The following is a 21,351-nucleotide window of genomic DNA, read 5'->3' as shown; positions in this document are numbered from 1 at the left end:
TACTGGCTAATTGTTCATTCAAACAAGTTACCAGTAAGGACCAATACTTGCAACAGCTAGTATTGTTCAGACACAACCATAAAAATCGTCAGCTAAAGCATGAAGCTATCTGTCTTTGCCAGTGTACAAAAATTGCTTCAAAAACTATGAATGGAGAAATTCTAACACAATTCTGAATGAGTAAGATGGAGACAACAGGACGAGCTTCAGCTACATATCAATTCATCCTATTTCATCAAATCCGGGATGTGATATGGTTCCAAAGGCATATTGACTTCTATTGATCATCACACGGCCATAAGGTCACCATACTGCCGCATCAGGAAAATAGACCCCGCAAACAATCCAGCAGCTCGCAGCAGTTTCTGCAAGAAAGGGAGTTCGAACCAAGTTTAAGATGCTATCAACTTACTGAACGGTGAATCCCCATAGACCATATATTTATACTTCCTTCAGAGGAAACAAGCAAGCAGTAAGTGCCATTGCTGGTATGCATCCACAAAACTATAAAAAAACATACATTAAACCATAATCTGTCCACTGAAAATTAAGCAATGCATCTAAAGCATGAATATCTCATGGAATAGGGACTAATTGCAACTGCATGGAATGAGGTCATACTTTCCAGAATATGCTAATACGATATAAAACGAAAACTTTTTAGAAATTAACAGCTTCCAGAGGATGTTAATACGATAACCGAAAAAAACCTATCGAGAAATTAACTACTTCTATCCAACCTTGAAGCTCAGGAAGATGCAATAGGAGCTATTTTTAACTATTACAAAGGTAAAATGAAGCTTGCTCACATCCAACAGACACAGACGTTGAATAACCATGAGTCACTTGATTATTCATAAACCATACTATTCAGTGGCATCAGTCCAAGGTTTTATCAGAAAACACATCTTTGCGCACCATAAAGAGAGTGAGGGGGGCAGCATATTAACAGGTACATGACCATCAATCTCCACCGCATAAGTTCAGTCAGCCTTCAATACACAAATACCAATATAAACAAAAGCGAAAGCAACTGTCCATCGTTCATTATCAATTTCATGATTCTTTTTTTCCATGAGTCAGAAACAGAAGACCAGTTAATCACTCATCAGAAGTTCCAAATCCAAACTAAATCTTATGTAGCTGCGACCATTCCTATGGATCTTGCTCCCTGAAAAAGATTTATCAGACTCCCGTCTGAAAACATTATATATACTCAGAAAGGTATGAAGATGATACCATACCTGTTACAAATTCAAAAAGATGGAACGACTACAAGATTATCAAGAAAAATCATAACACTCATACCACCAATTATCCAAGGCTACAAAAAGGAAAACGATGTATTATATGACACTCTTCTCCTCCTCCCTGATCACCCTCTATTTTTAACCTCTACTTGCTCCAGTCATAACAGGATTAACAGGTCGACAATTTATTGTCAATCTGATTGCCAGAACATCCAATCCAGCTCAGCCCAGGGATTCTTTTCTGTCTACCGTCTATTATCTCATCTCTCAGTTTCTTCACATCAGACCATCTTCCATCACTAGCATAAGTTTTCGAAAGCATCACTCTGTAGGCACCCTTCTCTGGCTCCATTTGAAAGAGCTGCTGAGCTATAATACCAGCCATTGTGGAATTACCACACATCTCACAACATGATAGTAGTGCACCCCAGACCCCAGGATCCACTGGTTGTGGCAAGGACTGAACGAAATTGAACGCTTCTTCCAACTCTCCAGCGGCGCCAAGAAGCTTTACCATGTAAACGTAATGCTTGGTCCCAGGTTGGAGGCAGAACTCATCTTCCATTCTCCTGAAAATTTGCTTTCCGTCTTCTATAAGGCCAGCGTGACAGCAAGCACAAAGGAGAGCAGAGAAAGTACATTGATCAGGATATACTCCAATGCGAAGTATTTCCTCAAATAATTGAAATGCCTGGGAAGCTAGTCCATGGAGCCCAAGACCCAAAATGATGGAATTGTACGTAATGATATTCCTATCAGACATATGCTCAAAAATGTGCATTCCCTCATCCAAGAAACCACACTTTGAATACATATCTACGAACGCAGACGAAACCATAATATCGGATTCCAATCCATGGCGGAGAACAAAACCGTGTATCTCTTTACCGGGCCTTACATTTGCTAATTGTGCAATTGCCACAAGCACACTAGAGATCAAAACACGGTCTACCATCCTACACTCAATTGTCAACTTTCTGAAAACCAGGAGTGCCTTTTCACCATCTCCACATAGGCAATAGCCCATTACCAGAGCGGACCATGCAACTAAATCAGGCTGGGACAAACCTCCAAAAACTTTACATGCCGAATCCATGCACGTACATCTTGCATACATACTAACTAGAGCAGCACCCACATAAGCATCGGAGTCTAGACAACTTTTCAAACAAAGTCCATGTATACTTTGCCCGACACCTATCAAGCTCATATCTGCCAAACCAGAAATCAACCCAACCAAAGTATACCCATCAGGTAACCTTCCCAGGCTTCTCATCTCACTAAACAATTTCAACCCCTTATCCCACTCACAAAGATGCCCATAACCAGAAATCATGGAATTCCACATCACCAAATCCTGATCAGACTCGGGCATAGCATAAAACACTCTGCTTGCTTCATCAACATGGCCTAACCTTGAATAAGCAGTCACGAGGGCACTACTGCAGATTGAGTCCCAACCCAAACCAGAAACTACAGCCCCTCCTTGCACAATTTTCAGCCTACCCAAATCAGCCCTGTCACAGCATGCCCGCGTAAGACAAGCATACGTGAAATTATCAGGCCTTATCTCGCTCCTAACCATCTGCCCGAACATTGAAAACGCTTCATCGAAGTCGCCCGCTCGCGCGTAGGCACGAATGATGGAGTTCCACAGAAAGACGCTTCTCCGAGGCGTTTCATCGAACAGCCTACGAGCATAGGCGAGGCCGTTGCTCATGGCGTAGCGTTGGACCACCCTGGTGGCGTAAAACGGGTCGCTGGAGAGATGGGTCCTGGTTATCACGGCGTGCAGTCGCTTGGTGGACAAAAGGGTCTGCGGCGACACCGAGAGCTCCGCGAGAATTGAGCGGAAGTTGATGAGCATCTTCTACGCATGAAATAATGGGCATTCGCATGTTCTCCTGCTACACTCGAGAGCCTAATCCCTGAACCTGAATCGCAACAAGGGGCCCTCCTATACCGGACCTTGAAGACATGTGCGACGAAGATCACACGAGCTAAAGCTATAATCTAGCAGATATGTTCGAGAGAGAGAGAGAGAGAGAGGGAGAGGGAGAGGGTACCATGTTGAAAGCCCAGTTTTCGTCGTCGTGAACCTGGGAACGCCAGAACGCCTTGAGCTTGTCGACGGAAATCGCAGAGTCCGCCATTGATGATGAGACCGAGCTCAGGCTCAGGAGCTTAGGGTAGGAGATTGAAGAGGTTAGCAGACGAGCGGAAATGCCCGTGTTTACCGGACCTGCAAGGGTAAAATTGTAAAATACGAAATGGGTAGTTTTAGCTCATTTTTAGAACTGTGCTCTGGCACTTTCATTTTTTTATTTTATTAGCATAATCCACCAAAAAAACTTTAATTATATACCAACCCATTTTATTGATTAAGTTGGTGGAAAATGAGGACATATAATTATTTTATTTTTTATTGTTTTGTCAATAGTTAGATGGCGCCAGCGAATGTGGACACGTGTTGCCTGTACCTAAAAAGAAAGAATATTCGAAAAATTAATTAGAATCGCCTTAGTGCGAAAAATTTGAAATCAATAAGTAATGGATATATCGAAATACATAAGACAAAGATATCGTATTGATACACAAGTAATGAGCAAAGTATTGCATGATCTAGAATATTTTACGAAGGTTGTTATAAATTCGAGCTTTAAATATGATATTAGTAAGAAATGAAGTAGAATTTCTGACTTGCATATTTGCTCATGGACGTATTAATAAATGATATTTGAGGAGAAAAAAAATGATTGATATCACTTAAAAATAAGATATTTTCTTTTGTTTTATATAATAGTATTAATTTTGACCCAAAAAATATATATAATAATATTAATTATTCGAGTCTCAAGTCAAAACTTATTTATATGTTACCTTAAGCAAGATATTCGAGACTCATAATCATTGGAATTCTATCATAACATACACCATGTTTTACATAATGTCATAAACCATACAAGAAACATTTAACCCAACAATTTTCCTAGTCAAATCATATCCTAGCCATCGAAATTGGCAGTCGAATTCTGTCTAGAGATCCAAATTTTTTCACTTCTAAGTTTATATTCGGCATGACTTTACTTTTCTTTAACTTATTTTTGTTCATATATTTCAATTCTCATAGCACAACTTTCATTCAATGCGAAACAAATAATTCCTTTTAAATCATACTAATATCGACATGTGAATTTTTTGTTGCTTTTTTACGGTACTACTCTTTGCTTTCCTCGAACAAAACCAAACGAGCATGAAGAAAGTAAAAAGACCCTACAAAATAAAGGCGCCAACGATGGCAATTCTTTAGAAATAGAAATGGAAGCATCGGAAGATGAATATCAGACAAAGTAAAGGCGAAAACGACGACGATACTTTAGAAGTCAAGATGGATGCATAGGATATTAATGATCATCACGGGAAGATGACTAGAGTCGAGGGTCAATCACAAAACTCAATTGTAAGTCTCAAATTGATCAATAGATGGACCTACTACAAGCAGCCAGAGGTTTGTCTACGAGGTATTGTACCGAGCAGAGAAACCGCTGGTGGCCAAAACAATTGCACGAACTGCAATATTACCCAAATAACTATACTTTTGTTAAAATTCGAGACAAGAAAAAACCGCAACGAGAAAAAAAGATCGATCAGAACAACTCTCTACTCTCAAAATTGCTTTGCCTACTTACTACTACTGTCATGTCACGTCGATGTCACTTTACACAGCACCGGCCATTCGATTTGCACCTTCACGGCTGCCCTTTGCATTCCCATTCTGATAAGCACGTTGATAGCCATCTCCACCACGTCCCATCGGACCCCTCAGCCGACCCGAGAATTCCCCCTGGTTTCGGAAGTCGTTCCTTCCATATCCCCGACCACCGCCAAAGTTCCCACGGCCCCTAAAGCTGTCGCTCCTGAATCCGCCTCTTCCCAAAGAATACCTCCCTCTTCCACTGTTCGCCACTGAACCAAAGACCAGAGGGTTAGTTAGCTTCCAACATAGTGAGCATATTAGGGTTCAAGCTTCTGAAGTAACCCTAAATTTGCCTCTAGGTCTATATCTATGCATTTCACCTCGGGTAGTAGTTCTCTTCTCTTCGATTACCGCTCGATGATCCCTGATAGTTATTGGTGATGCCTGCAAATTTAGTGTCAAGTAGGTCTGGTTAAAGAAAAGTATGTACCAAGCAATGACTGAAGTAGTCCATCTGATATGGATGCCACGCTAGTTTGCTTGTGAACTGACATACAAAGTACTCAACTGAATATTCATTCAGGAAATTTGGCACATGAATGGTATGACAAATAATACCATTCGGCAAGTGCTCGAGAGTTTGACAATGACTCACAAATTTCACAAGCTATCGGTGCCTTGCCACAAAACTCTATGATATAACCAGCTAACTACTGCACCAATGCCAAATAAAGTTTAGTTGTATTTCTTTCCCAATGTGTTCTGCAGGAGGAAATACCTTAAGAGCACTTTGCATGGAACTTGATGTTTCAAACTCGATGAAGCCAAAGCATGAACCTTGCTTTAGAAAGGAAGAGAATAGGGGGTGAGAAAACTACATTGAAAAATTAGAAACTGAGGAAATCACATAACATTCATATATCTCACCTTAGAACTCCTAACTTGAATGCCGTTACTCTTGATAGGCCCAAATTGTTTAAACTCCTCCTCAAGTTGTTCGACTGTTGCGTCAAAAGGCAAGTTCCGGATGAATATCGAATGACTCTCTGCTGCAGATAAGAACAAAATCAATAAAATAATAAATAAATAAATAAGAGAATTTTGACATTTATGCAAATAACAACATCAAATTTAATGCTCTTTAAGAAAAATCTTGTTTTTCTAACTGGATAAATTTTTTGTTGACAAAAGGGAATCAACACAACTCTAAAGCTTGTCAGGGCTTGACCAACGCTTTGCATGACCAAAATTGCAGACATGCTCATTCCATTCCCATTTCAATTGCCAACATGAGTGTGTATGTGCGCACCTGCACGTGCAGTGCTACAAAGTAGCAAAAGAAGAAAACCTAAAGAGAGCTACAAACCTTCTTCATGAACATTGCTGCTTTCAGGGACAATGTCAATGCTAGGGTTGGGAGTTACAACAGAAGCTTGCACAGATAGCTGTTGAGTATCGCTTGCGGGTGGTGGTGGAGTCCTTTCCGTTTTGGAAGGAACAAATACTTTGCCAGTCACTGCATGTCCTTGCATTACTTTGACCTATAAAAGAACCATAAATTTATTTTGATAAGAAAATCAGGGTCCTTACCCAGGAGAAAAAAAAGTTCAAAAATAACATTTAACCGCACAAACTTACAATTGATGCATAAGATTTCTTTGGAGCATCCTCCTCACTTGCAAAGGAGGAATCAATCTGATGAGGAGTGGATTCAACAGCCTTGTCTTCAATCACATATCCTTCATTGCCAGAAGGATTAAGAATCTCGGGTCCATTATTAAGCTCTTCCTCCTCCAAGGGAGTCAACAGTTTGGCTGCAAGTTCATCAGGAACCTTGGCGTGCTCTGTGCACCAGAAAATGACCCCCTTCTAAATAAAAAGAAGATACAATGGATAAAACATATTTATAGAATATGCCCAACCTTGTTCTGGAGGCAAGGCAGCTGTTGTAGTGGCATTACTTATGCCATTGTTTGCAGTAGAATTGATTGGTAATGGTTCATTCTCCTCGAGAAACCTAAAAACATCGTTCAAGACAAAGTATCCTTTTTCTTGAGGAGCTAGAAAGAATGTCTGAGTGAATTTTCTCCTCACATGGTCCTTTCCAGTTAAGCATCCAGTTACCAAAACAATCACCCCTTTACCATAGGACTCCTGAGCATCTGCGGTTTCTATCTCTGCTGTATAATCCTCATACTTCAAAGATAGTATCTTTTCATTGATAGCCTGATTCAGTAAATGAAGGTGCAACAATGTGTTAGCCAACTAATTTCTTAGCATGTCAAGCAAGCTACTTGGTTGAAAAAATGATGCAGCAGTAATATGTCTCACTATATTAGATGCCACTTCTTGCATAGTAGAAGAAAGAGAGAAAACTCGAATACATCACACTTTAAGCTAATTTTCCAAAATGATCAGGAATTTAAATGCACGCATATATGAAGTAACAAATAGTTTTCTGAGAAATTAATAGCTCACTGGATAGTTGTCCTTACATAAATCATAACAATATCTGCATTGCAGATATATCACATACTCCTAAAAATCACATCCTTAGCTGATTCGTCCCCCATAGTTAAGGTCAATTGAAGGCTTTTCCATGCACGCGCAAGGCACACAGCATGCACGACTTGCATTAAATGCGTAAGGCCCAAGCAGAAAAATTGGAAAGAGCAGGAGAAATATTCTGAGCCAAAACCAGAAGAAATATTATGAAACTTGCATATCTTCACTACATTTGATATAAGAATAATGCCTAACATTTCTCAGCAACATTAGTGATAGTTCCGGATCCAATAAAATCAGTCATCCCAAGTGATGCACTTACTTGCGTCGTTGTAACTGTTGTTATGTTGCCACTGACATCTGGCCGACTTAGGAAACTCGAGTCCTGGTAAAATCTATGCACCAGACCAGGAGACTGGTGAAGGATGTGGTAATACTGCTCCACAAAGGCATTACCCACAACTTGCGCGGTGGGAGTTGGGGCCGAACCGGCTTCTTGGACCGCCATCTAATAATTAGAATTCAACCACCAAACTTTCCAGCAAAAGTCCAGGCCAGACGTGTCAGCTGTAAAATTTAGCCAGCAAGCTTCCGTTATGAAAGGTACGAAATGATACTTCCGACAATCCGATTGCATACAGCAGCTCACAGAGAAATGACACTCCCATTACGAAAGAAGCGGAAGTTCAGAAGAACTGGTTACCTTTATAGCTGACCAATGCCAATACATCCAATACCCAAAAAATACAAGCGGAAGTATGTTAAAGCGAACACCGCATTTGTAGTCATGCATCGGATCAGAGAGTGTCACAACCATTCATCAAATCCAACCAAACATTAAGCGAAGCACCACATCGGCAGCACTAAAGTACGTCGTGAGGCATTATTCTTAACAAACAACAAATGATTATCAATACAAAGAAAAGAAAAAAAGCAATGTCAAACACCAGATACACCACAAGCAAACCGCTGCCCGCACGCCGCAACGCCAAACCCATGGCAAACAATTCAAGGGCGGCAGAGATACAAACCTACCGAAAAAGATTCAACCCACACGACCGAATCAACATCTGGGTTAGACAAAACATGTAATCTTGAAAAATGAATTTAAAGTAATTTGCCCACAAATGACGAGAACGACACGAAGCAAACGAGGAAGGGCTGTACAGAACAGAAACACCCGCGAGCCAAAACAAGAGCCGTACCGTACGAGATGGGTGGAAAGATTAGATCTTTACACCCGAACGAGAAAACCCAAGAAAAGGGAAAGATGAGAACGAAGGCCGGGGACAGGAGGAGAGAAAAGTACCTGGTTGGTGATCCGAGCTTGAGAGAGGGAGAGAGAGGGAGGAGGAGAGAGATCCAAAGGGTTGCTTAAAGAGCAGAGAGAGAGAGAGAGAAGAGAGAGCTGGTGCCGGAAGAAAACCAGAGGACACAACAAAGATTCTGAAGGAAGGAAAGGAAGAAAGGCCTCTCTTTTTACTCTTTGCGTATTTTGGGTTTTGATACGATGATTTCGAGAGCCAGCCATGATGACTTCGGACGCTGTCCCCCTCTTTTTTCTTTCCCCCACGTGTCTATTTATTTTTCGGTTGATTCGTTCATTGTTGTTATACACATTTGGGGGAACATTCCATATAAGTACATGAAAGTTTCCTTATTTTCTTAAATAATGACTTAAAGTGAATCTTATTTCAATTGAGAGTATAAAGTGACCATGTCAGTGTCAAAGTAAAATATAACCTCATCGCCTGTGAGGTGTCGGCCATGGCTGACGGGGTCACCGGCGCCGGCAACGGCAACACTCACTGACTTGAGGCGAGGGCCATGCCTGGAGAGGGTCGCGACCCTCTCGCCTTGTTTATTTTGTGTTTTCTTTTTAAACAAAAAATTAGCCTTTTTCATTTTTGTGGGACATTCTCTGTCACTTCTGGTTCGAGGTTTTTGTGTTCAGCTTCCTCTTGTATGTTTGCGTTGAAAAGTTTAATACATCTCAAAAATTTAAAAAATTTAAAAAAAAATGTAGAGAACAAAAATACCCTTTGACCAGCCGGTGATGTCAAATCCTTTTTTGAGATTGACATAAAAACTTTAGGCCCTTAATTGAAATAAGGTGCACTTCAAGCCCTTATTTGAGAAAATGAGAGCACTTCATGCCCTTAATTGAAATAAGATCAACTTCAGGCCCTTGTTTGAGAAAATGATGACACTTCATGCTCTTACTTGAAATTTTTCCTACATAGTCGTCTCGTTTACGACTTCTTAGTTGCCATTATAAAGCGATTATTGTCTAGGTCCCGATTGTTTCGCAAAAAATAATTAATTTGTGAAATATTTTCTCAAAAATGACTACTTGAAATAATTAGTTTATAAAAATATTTTTATTATTGACAATAATTTCATTGGTGAAAATATTTTCGTTTGTTCATTCATTTTTATAAGAAATAATGCGGAAAATGAATTGCAAGGGAAATATTTTGTAGATGAAAAAAATATTTTTTATTTATTTATTTTTGTAAGTAATATAAATAATCAAAAAATATTAATAAATAGAGCCTGGGGAGTGATCCTACACTTGCCACAAGGCGAGCAACGCCACGAACAAATCAAGATTCCTCAAGAAGGATGGGCGATTGGGACCAGAACTCGTGCCTAAGAAGACCCCTACCCGCACGAGAATTAATATTTAACTAACTCGGCTATTCACTTTAGTGGTAAAAAGTAGAGTAATTTAGAATGTAAGTAAGGCAAATACCACAAAAAACTCCAAATTACGTTCATTATGTCATAAACATTCGAAACTTTTTAAACAGTTCATTGAGACACAAATATCCTCAACTTTTTTTTTGTGCATATATACCCCTCTATTTCAGTTTTATTCGGGGGTATATTTGTCAAACTGATATAAGATCGGGTTTTTACGTGACACAAATTTTTTTTTGAAGAATTTGTGTAGCAATGGGTAAATTTAGGGTTTTTACTGACACAAAAAAAAGTTCAGCGTATTTGTGTCACAGTGGACATAGTTTGAGGTTTTTTATGGTATTAACCCATCCAAGTAAATTGGTTTTGGTAAATTTTAACACATGACAAGATTCGCCATTGAAATTACGTCAATTTGGAGAAGTGATTTTTGTGATAAATGAGGGAAAATTGTCCAAAAAGTTTTAAACATATTGCACTTTTGCCAATTTAATCTTAAAATTTTCAATTTTGCCAATTGAGTCATAAACCATTTTACATTTTGTCAATTGAGTCTAGCAGGCTACGAATTCGTTAACGTGGATATCAATCGTCTTACGTGGCACAACCGCTACTGACGTGGACAATTTTTAATAATATTTTTACTATTTTTTATGAGTTTTTTTCCCTTCTTCTTCCTTCTTTTGCTAGTGATTGAGCACCAACCATAGGCGATGGCCAGGCGGGGTTGGTCTCACTAGGAGAAGGTCGCCATCGCCTCCACAGGTGAGGCCTGGCCAAGCGAGGGCGAGCCTCGCCAAATCTAGTGAGGTCGCCCTGGTTTGGGCGAGGGTTGACCTTGCCCAATCTAGCAAGGGTCGACCTCGCCTAGGCCTGATCTAGCGAGGCCATCCCTCGTCAGGGCTCACCCTCGCCCAGGCGGGCCTTGCCTATGGTAGGTGACGACAACCCTTAGTAGGCGAGGCTAGCCCACCTAGCTATGGCCGATCATTGGCGAAAGGAAGAAGAAACGAAAAAAAAATCAGGAAAATAATAAAAAATCAAAAAATATTATTAAAATTCGTTCGCGTCAATATCGATTATGCCATATAGGATAGTTGATATCCACGTTAGCGAATTCAGGCGAAAATTACCCATATGGACTCAATTGGCAGATTGACAAAGGGTTTATAATTCAATCAGCAAAATTGCAAATGTTTAAGACCGAATTGGCAAAAATGTAATAGGTGTATGATTTTTTGGACAATTTTCCCGATAAATGAAGATCCTAAATTAAGTGTACTGTATAGGTAATTAATAAATGCTTCTATGTTAGACTCGAGTTTGCTTAGAGTGATATTCGTGCCAAGTTTTATGATATTTGTATTTGTCGATAGAATTCACAAAATAGTGCAGTTGACTTTTTTTTAAGTCAAGAATAGATAGGGAACATCTACGCGCATCTTGTTGTAATATCTAAGTTCCTAATATTATCCCCATTATGCAATACATCCCTTAACGATCTCACAACTTTTATATGTTGCTTTTGAACTTTTAATTGGATTTACTTAGATAACTATTATAAAATTGTTAATATTGAAAACCCTTAAAACCATGATAAAATCGCTCATTCAATTAAAACAGTGCATCTGACATTGTGATCTTCCTTCTCAAAGTTGAAATCAAGTTAAAAAAAGAGTGAAGAAAGAAAATTAGGTTCCGTTTGTTTTGCAGAAAATAACTTCAAAGAAAATGTTTTCTAGATTTTCCGGCATTCGATTTGCGAAAAATATTTTTCCTCAATAAAAAAAACAATCTCAAAAGTGGGGAAGATGATTTCTTCTTTTTGAAGAGAGGAAATCATGTTCCTTTTCTTTTTAATTATTTTATTTTTCTTTTGTTTTCTTTTTTTCGTTTTATTTTTCATTTTCCCTATGACCAAAGGCGAGGCCGACGAGCTCGTCCCTTGCTTGTGGCCGGTCGCTGGTCGTCACTGTCACCGGCAACCAGTAAAGGAAGAAAGAAAAGAAAAAAAAGAGAAAAAATATAAAAAAATTATTAAAATTCAAAAATAAAATAATTAACAATTCGAATTTTTATAAAAATAAAATAAAATTTATTAAAAGGAATACAAGGAGGAAAATCAAATCAAATTTTCATAACGAACGATAGAAAATAATTTTCAGATCTCAAACGAACATCGAAAAATATTATTATTTTCTTAGAAAATGACTTTCCGAAAAATATTTTCCAAAATTATCATATTCTCTGTGTAACGAGCGGAGCCTTAATTATCTATACCCATCACAAAGAACAGATTTCAATTCTGATTTGCTTGATTTTCTTGTGTTTGTATGAAAATTTATATGATAAAATAAAACAAAAAAAAGCATTATTCAAGAGGATTTTTTTTAAGTCTTATATTCCAGAGGATTTAGTGAGCGGGAACGCCTCTCTAAAGTGATTGAACAAAGGAATGTCTAATTTTATAGGTAAAAATGGTGCACACGTTTTTTTTTCCCGATTCCAAGTGAATATGTACGTGCATAAAACTTGCGCATAAAATTTCTTCCATTCAATGTTATTTTTGTTAAATCGGTGCTCACATCAGCAAATTTCATTAATCCGATTTAGTTAAAACACAATAGTCAAAATTCAAAATGGCTTTAGGGACTTGATTGAATGATAGAGGGTTCGAACATGACATTAATTACACGTTGGGTGATAATTTAGGGACTTAATTGCATAAATTATATAAAAGATTAGAGGTGGGGGCTATTTAGACAAAAAAATGATCCTCAAGTGCAATTGCCCCCACTGAAGCGATCTCATTGAAATTAGAGGCGATTGATTTCTCGTCCAAACCGATTCCACCGGGGAACCGAGAACCGAATTAGAAGGATTGATTCCCGATTTTTGGAATCAGGGACCAGATCAGACCACTGGTTTGATTCGGTTCCAATCTGGTCCAATGGAATCGGTTACTTATTGTACATAACTTATAATAGTTATTGCAATTTGAGTTCACATCAAGAGTCCGTTTATTTTGCGGAAAATGGACCATTTTCGGAAAGTACTTTCTAGGAAAATGAGTTCATTTTTCGGTGTTTGGCTAAAATCTAAAAAAGAAACTTGAAAAGTATTTTCAGTTGTTTGGTGAGGAAAATATGATGGTGAAAATTATATAACTTTTTATATATTTTTTAAATTATTTCAAATTATTTTATATTTTTAAAATATTTTTATTAAGAAAAGAAAATACACGATTGTTTTCTTTCTTAGAAAGAAAAGAAAAATAAAAGAAAAGAAAAGACAAGAAAAAATATTAACAAATTCAAGATGAGCAATTCCGGAAAGTATTTTCACCTTCTTAGATTAAGGAATTCACTTTCCTAAAATTAAACATGATATTTGTATTGACCAAAAAGTATTTTTCGTTGACCAAATCATTTTCAAAGAATCAAACGGATGAAAGTTCGAAAAACACTTTCACCAAAACAAACATACCCCAAGTTTCATTATGTTTACAACGGCTAGGTACGTACATTTTTCCTCTTTGAAATCAATTTTGTAATTTTGTAATAATTGTTTTAGTGGAGAAGAGCTCTCAAATATAAATTTTTTTTGTGTTATTACTGAAGATGATATAACTTCTGAAAGTTTTTTTTTTTTGGTCGAAAACGAGACTTTTATTTATATCGTATAAGTTCTAACCAACGGGGCCCGCAGAGGGAGCATCTTTACATAGCAAAGCCCAAAGGGCTTGTGGGGGAAAAGAAATCCAGTCACGAGGGAGACACCGCTTCTTATGAGATTTCGCAACCCAATCAGCCACCATATTTGAACTTCTTGGGCCGAATTCAAGCCTAATAGACGGAAGGCCCGCGAGAAGGGAAGTGCATTCCTTGATAAGCAAACGCGCGTCCCAGGGGAACTGATCTGCAGAGGTAAGAGCACGTATCAAATCTAGTCGGTCTGACTGAAGACAAACTCTACCCAAACTCCTTCTCTGTACGAACCGAAGACCTTCGATCAAAGCTAGGGTTTCGACTTGCACCGGAGTGGAGGCCTTTACCGATCTAGTGTGACCGGCGACGAGGCTCCCAGTAAAATCCCGACATATGCACGCAACGGCACTGTCAGTCGTTCCCTCCCCAAGAGCGCCGTCAACATTAATTTTCAGTTCGCCTTTCTGTTCTTATCAGTTTAACTTCTGAAAGTTTGGGGGAGGAGGATTGATTGGGAACCTGACCAAACCGGTTTGTTCGGTCCGGTCCGGTCCGATCCGGGTGGTTTCAGATTCGGCCGGGCCTTCTTGCTTGCCCTTGGTTGAAATCACGGGGAGCTACCGAAACGACGACGCTTCTCTTCAGTCTCACACCTTCACCTTCGCCTCTCCCTCCGCCTTCACCGCAACTCTCTGTCTCGCTCTCTCTCTCTCTCTCTCTCTCTGCAATGGCGAAGATCGTGCAATCCCTAAAGCGCTACTTGAAGAAGCCGTGGGACATCACCGGCCCGTGCGCCTCGCCGGAGTACAGGCCGTCCATCCCGAAGGCGACGGAGTACCGCGTCCCGAGCCCCGCGACGTTCCCGATCCAGGCGTGCGTGCCGACCTCGGACCCGGAGACGGTCTACGACATCAAGTACTTCGTCCGGGACCAGCGCCGCAACCGGCCTCCGATCCGGAAGACGGTGCTGAAGAAGCCGGACGTGGAGAAGATGATGAAGGAGAGGACGAGCTTCTCCCCCGAGGAGTTCCCCCCGGTTTACCTGACCGCTAAGGTCGAGGAGGATATGGACACGATCGGCGGCGGTTACCAGCGATAGGTACGTGATTCGTGCTCGAGATTCGAAATTTGTGAGGTTTCAGTGGGTGATGGGGATGGTGGTATGACGAGGGAATGTTGAATTGAATGGGCGAATGATTTCTCTGATATCCGCTAATATGAACCTAACAGTGAGATGATTTTGGGGAATCGGAAACTAATATGAAGGGATGCTGGGAATCGTCTCTCTCTCTCTCTCTCGCCCTGCGTGCATCCGTGCTTGCGAGCGAGCTTTATGGTTTCATGAATTTCTCTTGTTTATATAGCGGTGCAATGGAATGTGGTATCAGAAAGATGGATATTGTTCCTTGCTTGGACAATACATATGAGGACGAATTTCACTGAGAATTATTTTGTGGGTGGCCTACGCGGGTTAAACCGACGTGTGGTTTGTTTCGAACCTGTTCATTGTCATGCTACTTGGTCTTATCATTGAGAAAGAAGATATAGAGTCAGTGTGAGTGGTCTCCCTTGGGCTTCTGGTTGTTTGGTGGGGATTGGTTCTCTCTCTATGTCTGTCACCAAGGCGACTTTATTGCAATACATGACCGTCCAACCTGAAGTAATTGCCAAAAGGCAGCCGTTTAACCAATGTGATGCAGTGATTGTATAGTTTTCGACGTTATCAATGATTGTTGTGTTGTGGATACTTCTTTGTACCGTTTCACTGGAAATGCAAGAATTGGTAGGTTTGCCAACCATATGAGGGAGATTAGCATAGTTTCGAAAAATCAAGGGATGTGTTATGTAAAAAAACTGATTGAGCATGGATTGACTTTGAGGTTCTCCTATTCTATTCTTCAGGGATTCGGGCCGTTTTAAACTCATTTTACCTTAGAGAAAATGTGAAGTTGGATGCTTCATGATTTGTTCTTTGTCCATAGATCACTTGGGAGATAAGAACTGTTACATTCTTAGGATATCACTGATGTACATTAACTGCATTAGATTACTAGGAATCTGGCTACCTTGTGTGGGGAAACTATCATATAAGAAATGTGACAAATGACTAATGAAATATCATCTCCCTTCTGGATTCTGTCATCAACTTTCTGGCATTTCAACCTTTCTACATATTGTGATTCGTATAATCACCAATGGAGCAGTTCTTGAGAGAAAAGAATCCTTTTGCTTTATAGATTGTGCGTGGAATCCATTAGTAAGTTGCTAAGGAGCTAAATATGGTTTTTATGTCTGCCTGGGGTTAGAAAAAGTGCAGTGGAAGGTCCAAGGCTTGATTGGATGAAGATTTCAAATTGAATGGTGGTTTGAAAAAGTGAAATATGCTGTTGAAAAGGTTTAAACTTCAATAGAAAGGATATGCTTAATATACATTTCCATTGTTTAATAGTGGCTTGACTTGGAAAATTTTAATTCTTCGTCTCAAGCGAGATCAAGATTGCGAAATTGAAAGGCGTCTAGATGTGGCTAGTAATGAGAATGGAATGCAAGCTTCTGAATAGGGCCAGGTTGACACTTATTCAAACAGTGCAGGGGCTGGAGCCTGGAAATCCTCTTTTTAAAAGTTGTCTTGTGATGCGTTAAGGTTTTGTGTAAGTCAATTGGTTGCAGACTGCAATGTGCAGTCTGAAGTTGTCTTGTGAAATGTTAGCTGTTGATGACACTTGGTGTCCCTTATTAGATCAAGTCAGAACAGAAGCTGAATAATAATACCTTATAGACGAATTCCTTTTTTCTCTGTTGCCTCACAGACTATCCAGTAAACTTAGAAATGATGTATATGTCTCTTGAGGTACAAAAAGACTTTCATGCAATTCTGATTCCCCAAGACAAAGTAGATTCTGCCTAAAGGCTTGGAGAAAAATTGTTTTGGGCCCTCTCTTCTTGAAGCTAAATGCACAAGCGCAGCCCAGTGATCTTGCCTCTGTTGGTTTCTACTCTCGTGAATTAAAAGCGATTTATTACCAAAGGTGGTGTTACAAGACAAGATAACTGCACTTATTGTATAGCCTCATTATAATCGCCATTCAAACTTTTGTTCATGAATCCTGCTTTTTGACTAGCTATCTTGACGTGGTTTATGTAGCTGATTTATGTTGAGGTTGTCTCATTGGTTAATAGGGCCTCTGTGGTCAAGTTTTACTGTTTCTTAAAAAAGTAGAGACTGGATGCATAGCAGCATCTTTCCCTTCTCTAGTGAGCTTCCGGTATTGCAATCTCAGGATCGCCTCTTAAATGATGTATGTGTTAATTTATTCCAATTTTATGTATTTTCCTGATACTGACACTCGTGTTACCATTGAGTATATATTTAGCACAAGTAAATGCGAATTATTATATCCGTTGTACAATATATAGGAAACTCCCTGATTTGGTCTCCACTGATTCACCACAAGCTTTTCTGTGACTGGCAATTCTCATCCAATTTGGAGGCTCATGGATGGATCATGATCTTGATAATGTAGTGGTTTCCACATTATGAAATCCATTTCAAAGAATTGATTATGCATGTCATGGGGGAATTTCTCATTAGTCAACTGTTTTATGAGTTTTCTAAGGGCATTCTTTTACAAAATTATATATGTGTGTGTTGTGGCTGCATTTTATTTTGTGCGTGGTAAAAAATTATTTAAGTCTGAATTTTTCTACTTGGAGCAATGATGAAAGTTGAAGACAATTTGACCAAGTGATTGAATACTTTCTTTTATGCTATATAATTATTTGAATACTTGGTAATGAAAGTTGGTGCCTAGAGGAGATCAATGGGCACACCTGAGCTGGGCCATGCTGAGCCGAGCCCATAGGCCGGGCCTAAAGTGTTGCCCAGGCCCATGCATAATAAAAAAGAAACTTGTATAAAATGGTTGGGCCGGGCCGTCACGTGCCCAGCTGGGCTGGGCTTTATAAGTGGAAAACCTTGTCCAAGCTTGCCCAAAAGTGCCCTTCGGTTTAATGTGGCGGGGGCAGGCCATGGTCTACCAGGCCCATGACCAGGTGTATCGGCGCCCAAGTAATTGCAAGCTAAGATGGCATTCGACTGTGGAACCCTTCATGCAAGGGGTGGCTTATGATGTCTACTGATATGTCTGCGGGTTACTGTCTTTGGTAAAGCCTAGAGAGAAAAATGTTGAGCATTTGAGAGAAATACGTGAGTTAATGCCAGGCAGCCACATAGTGAGATGTATGTAAGTTGGCACCAAAAAACCATCAAAGAGAGTATGTAAGTTGTGCGTGAGCATACGTAAACTCAGAGAGAAAGAGAGTTTCATAAATATTTTTTAAGGTAGTTTTGGAGGGAAGTGCATCAAGAAATATAGTAGAGTTTGTTTGCCCTTAGCAATGTTTTCACAGCATTTTTCCCCACCTACCTGAAAAGAGAGAGGAGAATGAGAGGAAGAAATGAGATTAAGGATGCTGGTAGTTGTAGGACACTTTAATGGAAGACTCAGAACCCACCTTTACCTTTAGAAGTTCAGACTGTGGAACAATTTGGAGTTGACATCCTAAACATTGGGTTTGGGAGTTATGGAGCATATGCACAAGCTTTGCATCAAGTCAAGCTATAACTGGTTTTCGTTTTGTTCCCTTAAGTTATAGTGTGGTTGTTAATGTGTCACTTAACACTACAGACCTTCTAGACTATCCAATCTGAATGGAAACTAATTACTCCAGTTGTAGAATGTCTGAGAGAGAGAATTAGCTTGTCATGATATATTGAAGCATTTCCTGTTCCGTAAGTAGGAAAATTCATGACTATCCAATCTGAATGGAAACTATTTACTCCAGTTGTAGAATGTCCGATAGAGAGATTTAGCTTGTCATAATATATCGAATCATTTCCTGTTCTGTAAGTAGGAATATTCATGTTTTGGCCAGTTATTTGCCGGATGTTTAGATAATATAGTTATGGAAAATACCAACGCATTACACAGTTCTTTAATTAAAAAGTTTAAGTTTATGAGGCCCTAGGTTCAACTCATTTTTCCTCTTCTTCATGTCTGCAATTTTTCTAATAGCCAGCTATGCATGTATCTTTCTGGATGATCTATCCTCTTTTCTATATGCATTGGCCATTCTCCTCCTGTAAATTGACTAACAAAAGATTTGCATTGTTCTATAGATGGCTTGGAGATTTGTGCCAACGGATTCCAATGTGCTCGTTGCAGTTATTGTTAATTTCCTTCTCCTTGAAGAGCTCCCAACTGATATGAGCTGATCGAGTTGTTTTAACTTCAATAATGGGAGTTGATGGGACAAATTAAGACCGTGGCTACAATTTTATTGTTATCCTGTGCTTGTATAAAATCCAAACGCTTTTAGCAGTTTGGTCATGGATGATTCAATTGTTCCAGATCTGTAAGATTTTCTCTCCTCTAAAAGTTACTGATCGGCTGTGACAGTTCCGTTTCCTGACTCATAATAATTGATTAAGTTCCCTATCATCATCTAGACGTAGAAGCTGAGGTCGTAAGTTTCCAACCTATTTCTTTTTCCCTACTTACCTGCAACAATTATGTATGGACGGACTAAACACTATAATTTGACTTGATGAATTGTGTGAGATTAGCCAACGGAATGTGGGGATACTTCGCAATTGGTTGCTGACCTTGAGGTCAATTTTAAGCAGGAGCTTTTAAGCCATTATGCACTTCTTTCTCTCGTGGACATATTACTCCTTAAACTCTTCTTTAAGCCATCATATATAGAAGAAACTCGGACCAATACAGTTCATTGGGAGCTGAAAAGTGCTATTCATGAGATGCTGCACTGTTAGACCGTTTAAGTTGTGTGTTTACCATTTGCTTCAGAAGGAAAAAGAAAGGAATAGTGTAGTTTATATTTTTATAGTGTGTGGAATGAGAATGGAAGCTATGGCTGGTAAGTTACCTAAGAAAAAAGCATCGATGACATTGGAAGAAAAGAGAGGCACACAATGCGAAAAATGTCGCCATTTTGGCCTTAATGCGCTGAGTCGTCTGATCTGACAGGAAGCAGAATACGCAAAAGGGAAGAAGCAGTGGACTGGGAGTTGCTCTCTGGGTCTCTTTCTCTCTGTTGTCTGAGTAATGATATACGGGTCTTGCAGTTGCACTACAGATGCTGGGCAATCACATTAACTTAGCTGCAGAATCTGTAGAAGTCCTCAGACATCATTTCTTTGTTGGTCAGACCCTCCTGATAAGCACAATTAGGGCTGTTTAAGGACGAAGCCATCAAGCTGACCAGTGAATAATATGCCGGTCTGTGTCAATTAGCTGGTCAAACTCGAAGCCTTGAGAGTTCATACCGTGAAACCTGAGTTCTTGATGCACGATTTTTCGGAGAGTACGAATTCTAAACTCCTTTTCTGGGGCCGCGGAATTAGATAAAGGTTGATGGTTATGTGTTCTTGATGGCACGCAACTTTACAATGTGTTCTCCTAAAAATATGCCGTGAAACCGGAGTTTGATGTCTAGTTAAACGATCTTGTCTTAAATTTCATGCTTCAACAAGTAAGTCGACTTATTGGGTGGGAATCTTGGTGAGAACTTGGGTAAAAGCCAAAAGTTTCGGGGCTGTTCACACAGCTCTTTTTCCCTGCGTTGCATTATTTCCTGCATACTTTGCCTGTGTGTTTCTTCTTCTTAAAGCTATTCGACCAGTCGCTTTCTGGGGCAGGAGGTGTATAATAACTTCATCCTTCGGAAATCCTCAAGAGGCCAAAACAAGGAGAAACTGAGCCCGTGTATGAATTGCTTCTTGGATTAGGGAACATGTTAGAATCCACATATACACCCGCGCAGACACTTGGTGGTATTACTCTTAGATGGTATCCTCCTATATGGTCCTCAAGTACAGGACTTAATACTTCTCGATATGATTTTCTGACCGCTCTAGTAGTCGTCACTTACTCGTAGATTGCATAAATTTAGGGTATTCTCAGTAATGTTGTGCAGAAGATGGAAACCCACTATTTACATTGGAACCACATTTTGGGCTTAAGGTTACCCTCTCAAATAGTTGAGCTGGTGTCGAAATAATAAAGAAAATACTACGTTCATTTTGATCAACAATGTTGTGCACGAGATGGAAACCTACTATTTACATTATATCCGTATTTTAGGCTTAAGGTTACCCTCTCAAATAGTTGAGCCGGTGCCAAAACCATAAAGAAAAAAACTACTTCATTTAGATCAGTTTTTCATAACCTGAGCCGGCAAGATAATAGACTCTCTCTCTCTCTCTCTCTCTCTCTCTCTCTCTCTCTCTCTCTCTCTCTCTCTTCGGTTGGCTGAGCAAATGCATAACACAAGAACTCAGCAGAAGAAAAGTTTAGGGCTAGCTCTAAATTCAGAAAAGTTTGCTGTTCGATATAGGTTAACTATGCGAACCATGCAAACATAGTTAGGGTAAAGTAAGTTCAAAGGTAAAAGGAATAGAACACTAAAA

General features: G+C 39.5%; 3 protein-coding genes across 6 annotated transcripts; 1 reads left to right on the top strand and 2 right to left on the bottom strand.

Annotated features, from left to right (window-relative positions):
* Positions 1–62: 62 nt before the first annotated feature.
* On the bottom strand, positions 63–3,504 carry LOC115693079 (mitochondrial import receptor subunit TOM5 homolog). 3 transcript variants are annotated; one of them, XM_030620050.2, is made up of 2 exons: positions 3,317–3,504; positions 63–365 (listed from the first exon to the last, which is right to left on the bottom strand). In XM_030620050.2, the coding sequence occupies exons 1-2, from the start codon at positions 3,401–3,403 to the stop codon at positions 288–290; spliced, it is 165 nt and encodes a 54-aa protein (XP_030475910.1). In that variant the 5' UTR covers positions 3,404–3,504; the 3' UTR covers positions 63–287. The 3 variants fall into 3 exon arrangements, with proteins under 3 accessions (XP_030475910.1, XP_056170474.1, XP_056170475.1); XM_056314499.1 differs by lacking the exon at positions 63–365 and adding an exon at positions 1,130–3,218 and having other exon boundaries at positions 3,317–3,471; XM_056314500.1 differs by lacking the exon at positions 63–365 and adding an exon at positions 1,130–3,250 and having other exon boundaries at positions 3,317–3,469.
* Positions 3,505–4,625: 1,121 nt separating this feature from the next.
* LOC115662310 (nuclear transport factor 2-like) lies at positions 4,626–8,943 on the bottom strand. Of its 2 annotated transcripts, none has more exons than XM_030584477.2 (9): positions 8,762–8,943; positions 7,775–8,019; positions 6,870–7,173; positions 6,586–6,791; positions 6,314–6,488; positions 5,875–5,996; positions 5,726–5,788; positions 5,328–5,391; positions 4,626–5,216 (listed from the first exon to the last, which is right to left on the bottom strand). In XM_030584477.2, exons 2-9 carry the CDS (start codon positions 7,958–7,960, stop codon positions 4,969–4,971), a joined length of 1,368 nt encoding a protein of 455 aa, XP_030440337.2. In that variant the 5' UTR covers positions 7,961–8,019; positions 8,762–8,943; the 3' UTR covers positions 4,626–4,968. The 2 variants fall into 2 exon arrangements, with proteins under 2 accessions (XP_030440337.2, XP_030440340.2); XM_030584480.2 differs by having other exon boundaries at positions 5,875–5,993.
* A 5,591-nt stretch (positions 8,944–14,534) lies between these two features.
* On the top strand, positions 14,535–14,964 carry LOC115691964 (uncharacterized). Its single transcript, XM_030618717.2, has one exon. The coding sequence runs from the start codon at positions 14,590–14,592 to the stop codon at positions 14,959–14,961; it is 372 nt and encodes a 123-aa protein (XP_030474577.2). The 5' UTR covers positions 14,535–14,589; the 3' UTR covers positions 14,962–14,964.
* The last annotated feature ends 6,387 nt before the right edge of the window (positions 14,965–21,351 follow it).

The sequence above is a fragment of the Syzygium oleosum genome, unplaced genomic scaffold (genome assembly GCF_021117445.2).
Source record: "Syzygium oleosum isolate NSW1041296 unplaced genomic scaffold, Sole_v2.1 Sole_v2.09, whole genome shotgun sequence".
Lineage (NCBI taxonomy): Eukaryota > Viridiplantae > Streptophyta > Magnoliopsida > Myrtales > Myrtaceae > Syzygium > Syzygium oleosum.
The sequence above is the reverse complement of the archived record's forward strand: the minus strand, read 5'-3'. Positions and strand labels throughout refer to the sequence as shown.

Coding starts and splice junctions, on each gene's coding strand:
- LOC115693079 (XM_056314499.1), bottom strand. CDS start 3,117: ATGCTCATCAACTTCCGCTCAATTCTCGCGGAGCTCTCGGTGTCGCCG.
- LOC115691964 (XM_030618717.2), top strand. CDS start 14,590: ATGGCGAAGATCGTGCAATCCCTAAAGCGCTACTTGAAGAAGCCGTGG.
- LOC115662310 (XM_030584477.2), bottom strand. CDS start 7,960: ATGGCGGTCCAAGAAGCCGGTTCGGCCCCAACTCCCACCGCGCAAGTT. Junction 6,489..6,585: donor AGAAATCTTATGCATCAATT/GTAAGTTTGTGC, acceptor GTTCTTTTATAG/GTCAAAGTAATGCAAGGACA. Junction 5,997..6,313: donor CAGCAATGTTCATGAAGAAG/GTTTGTAGCTCT, acceptor TCTTATCTGCAG/CAGAGAGTCATTCGATATTC.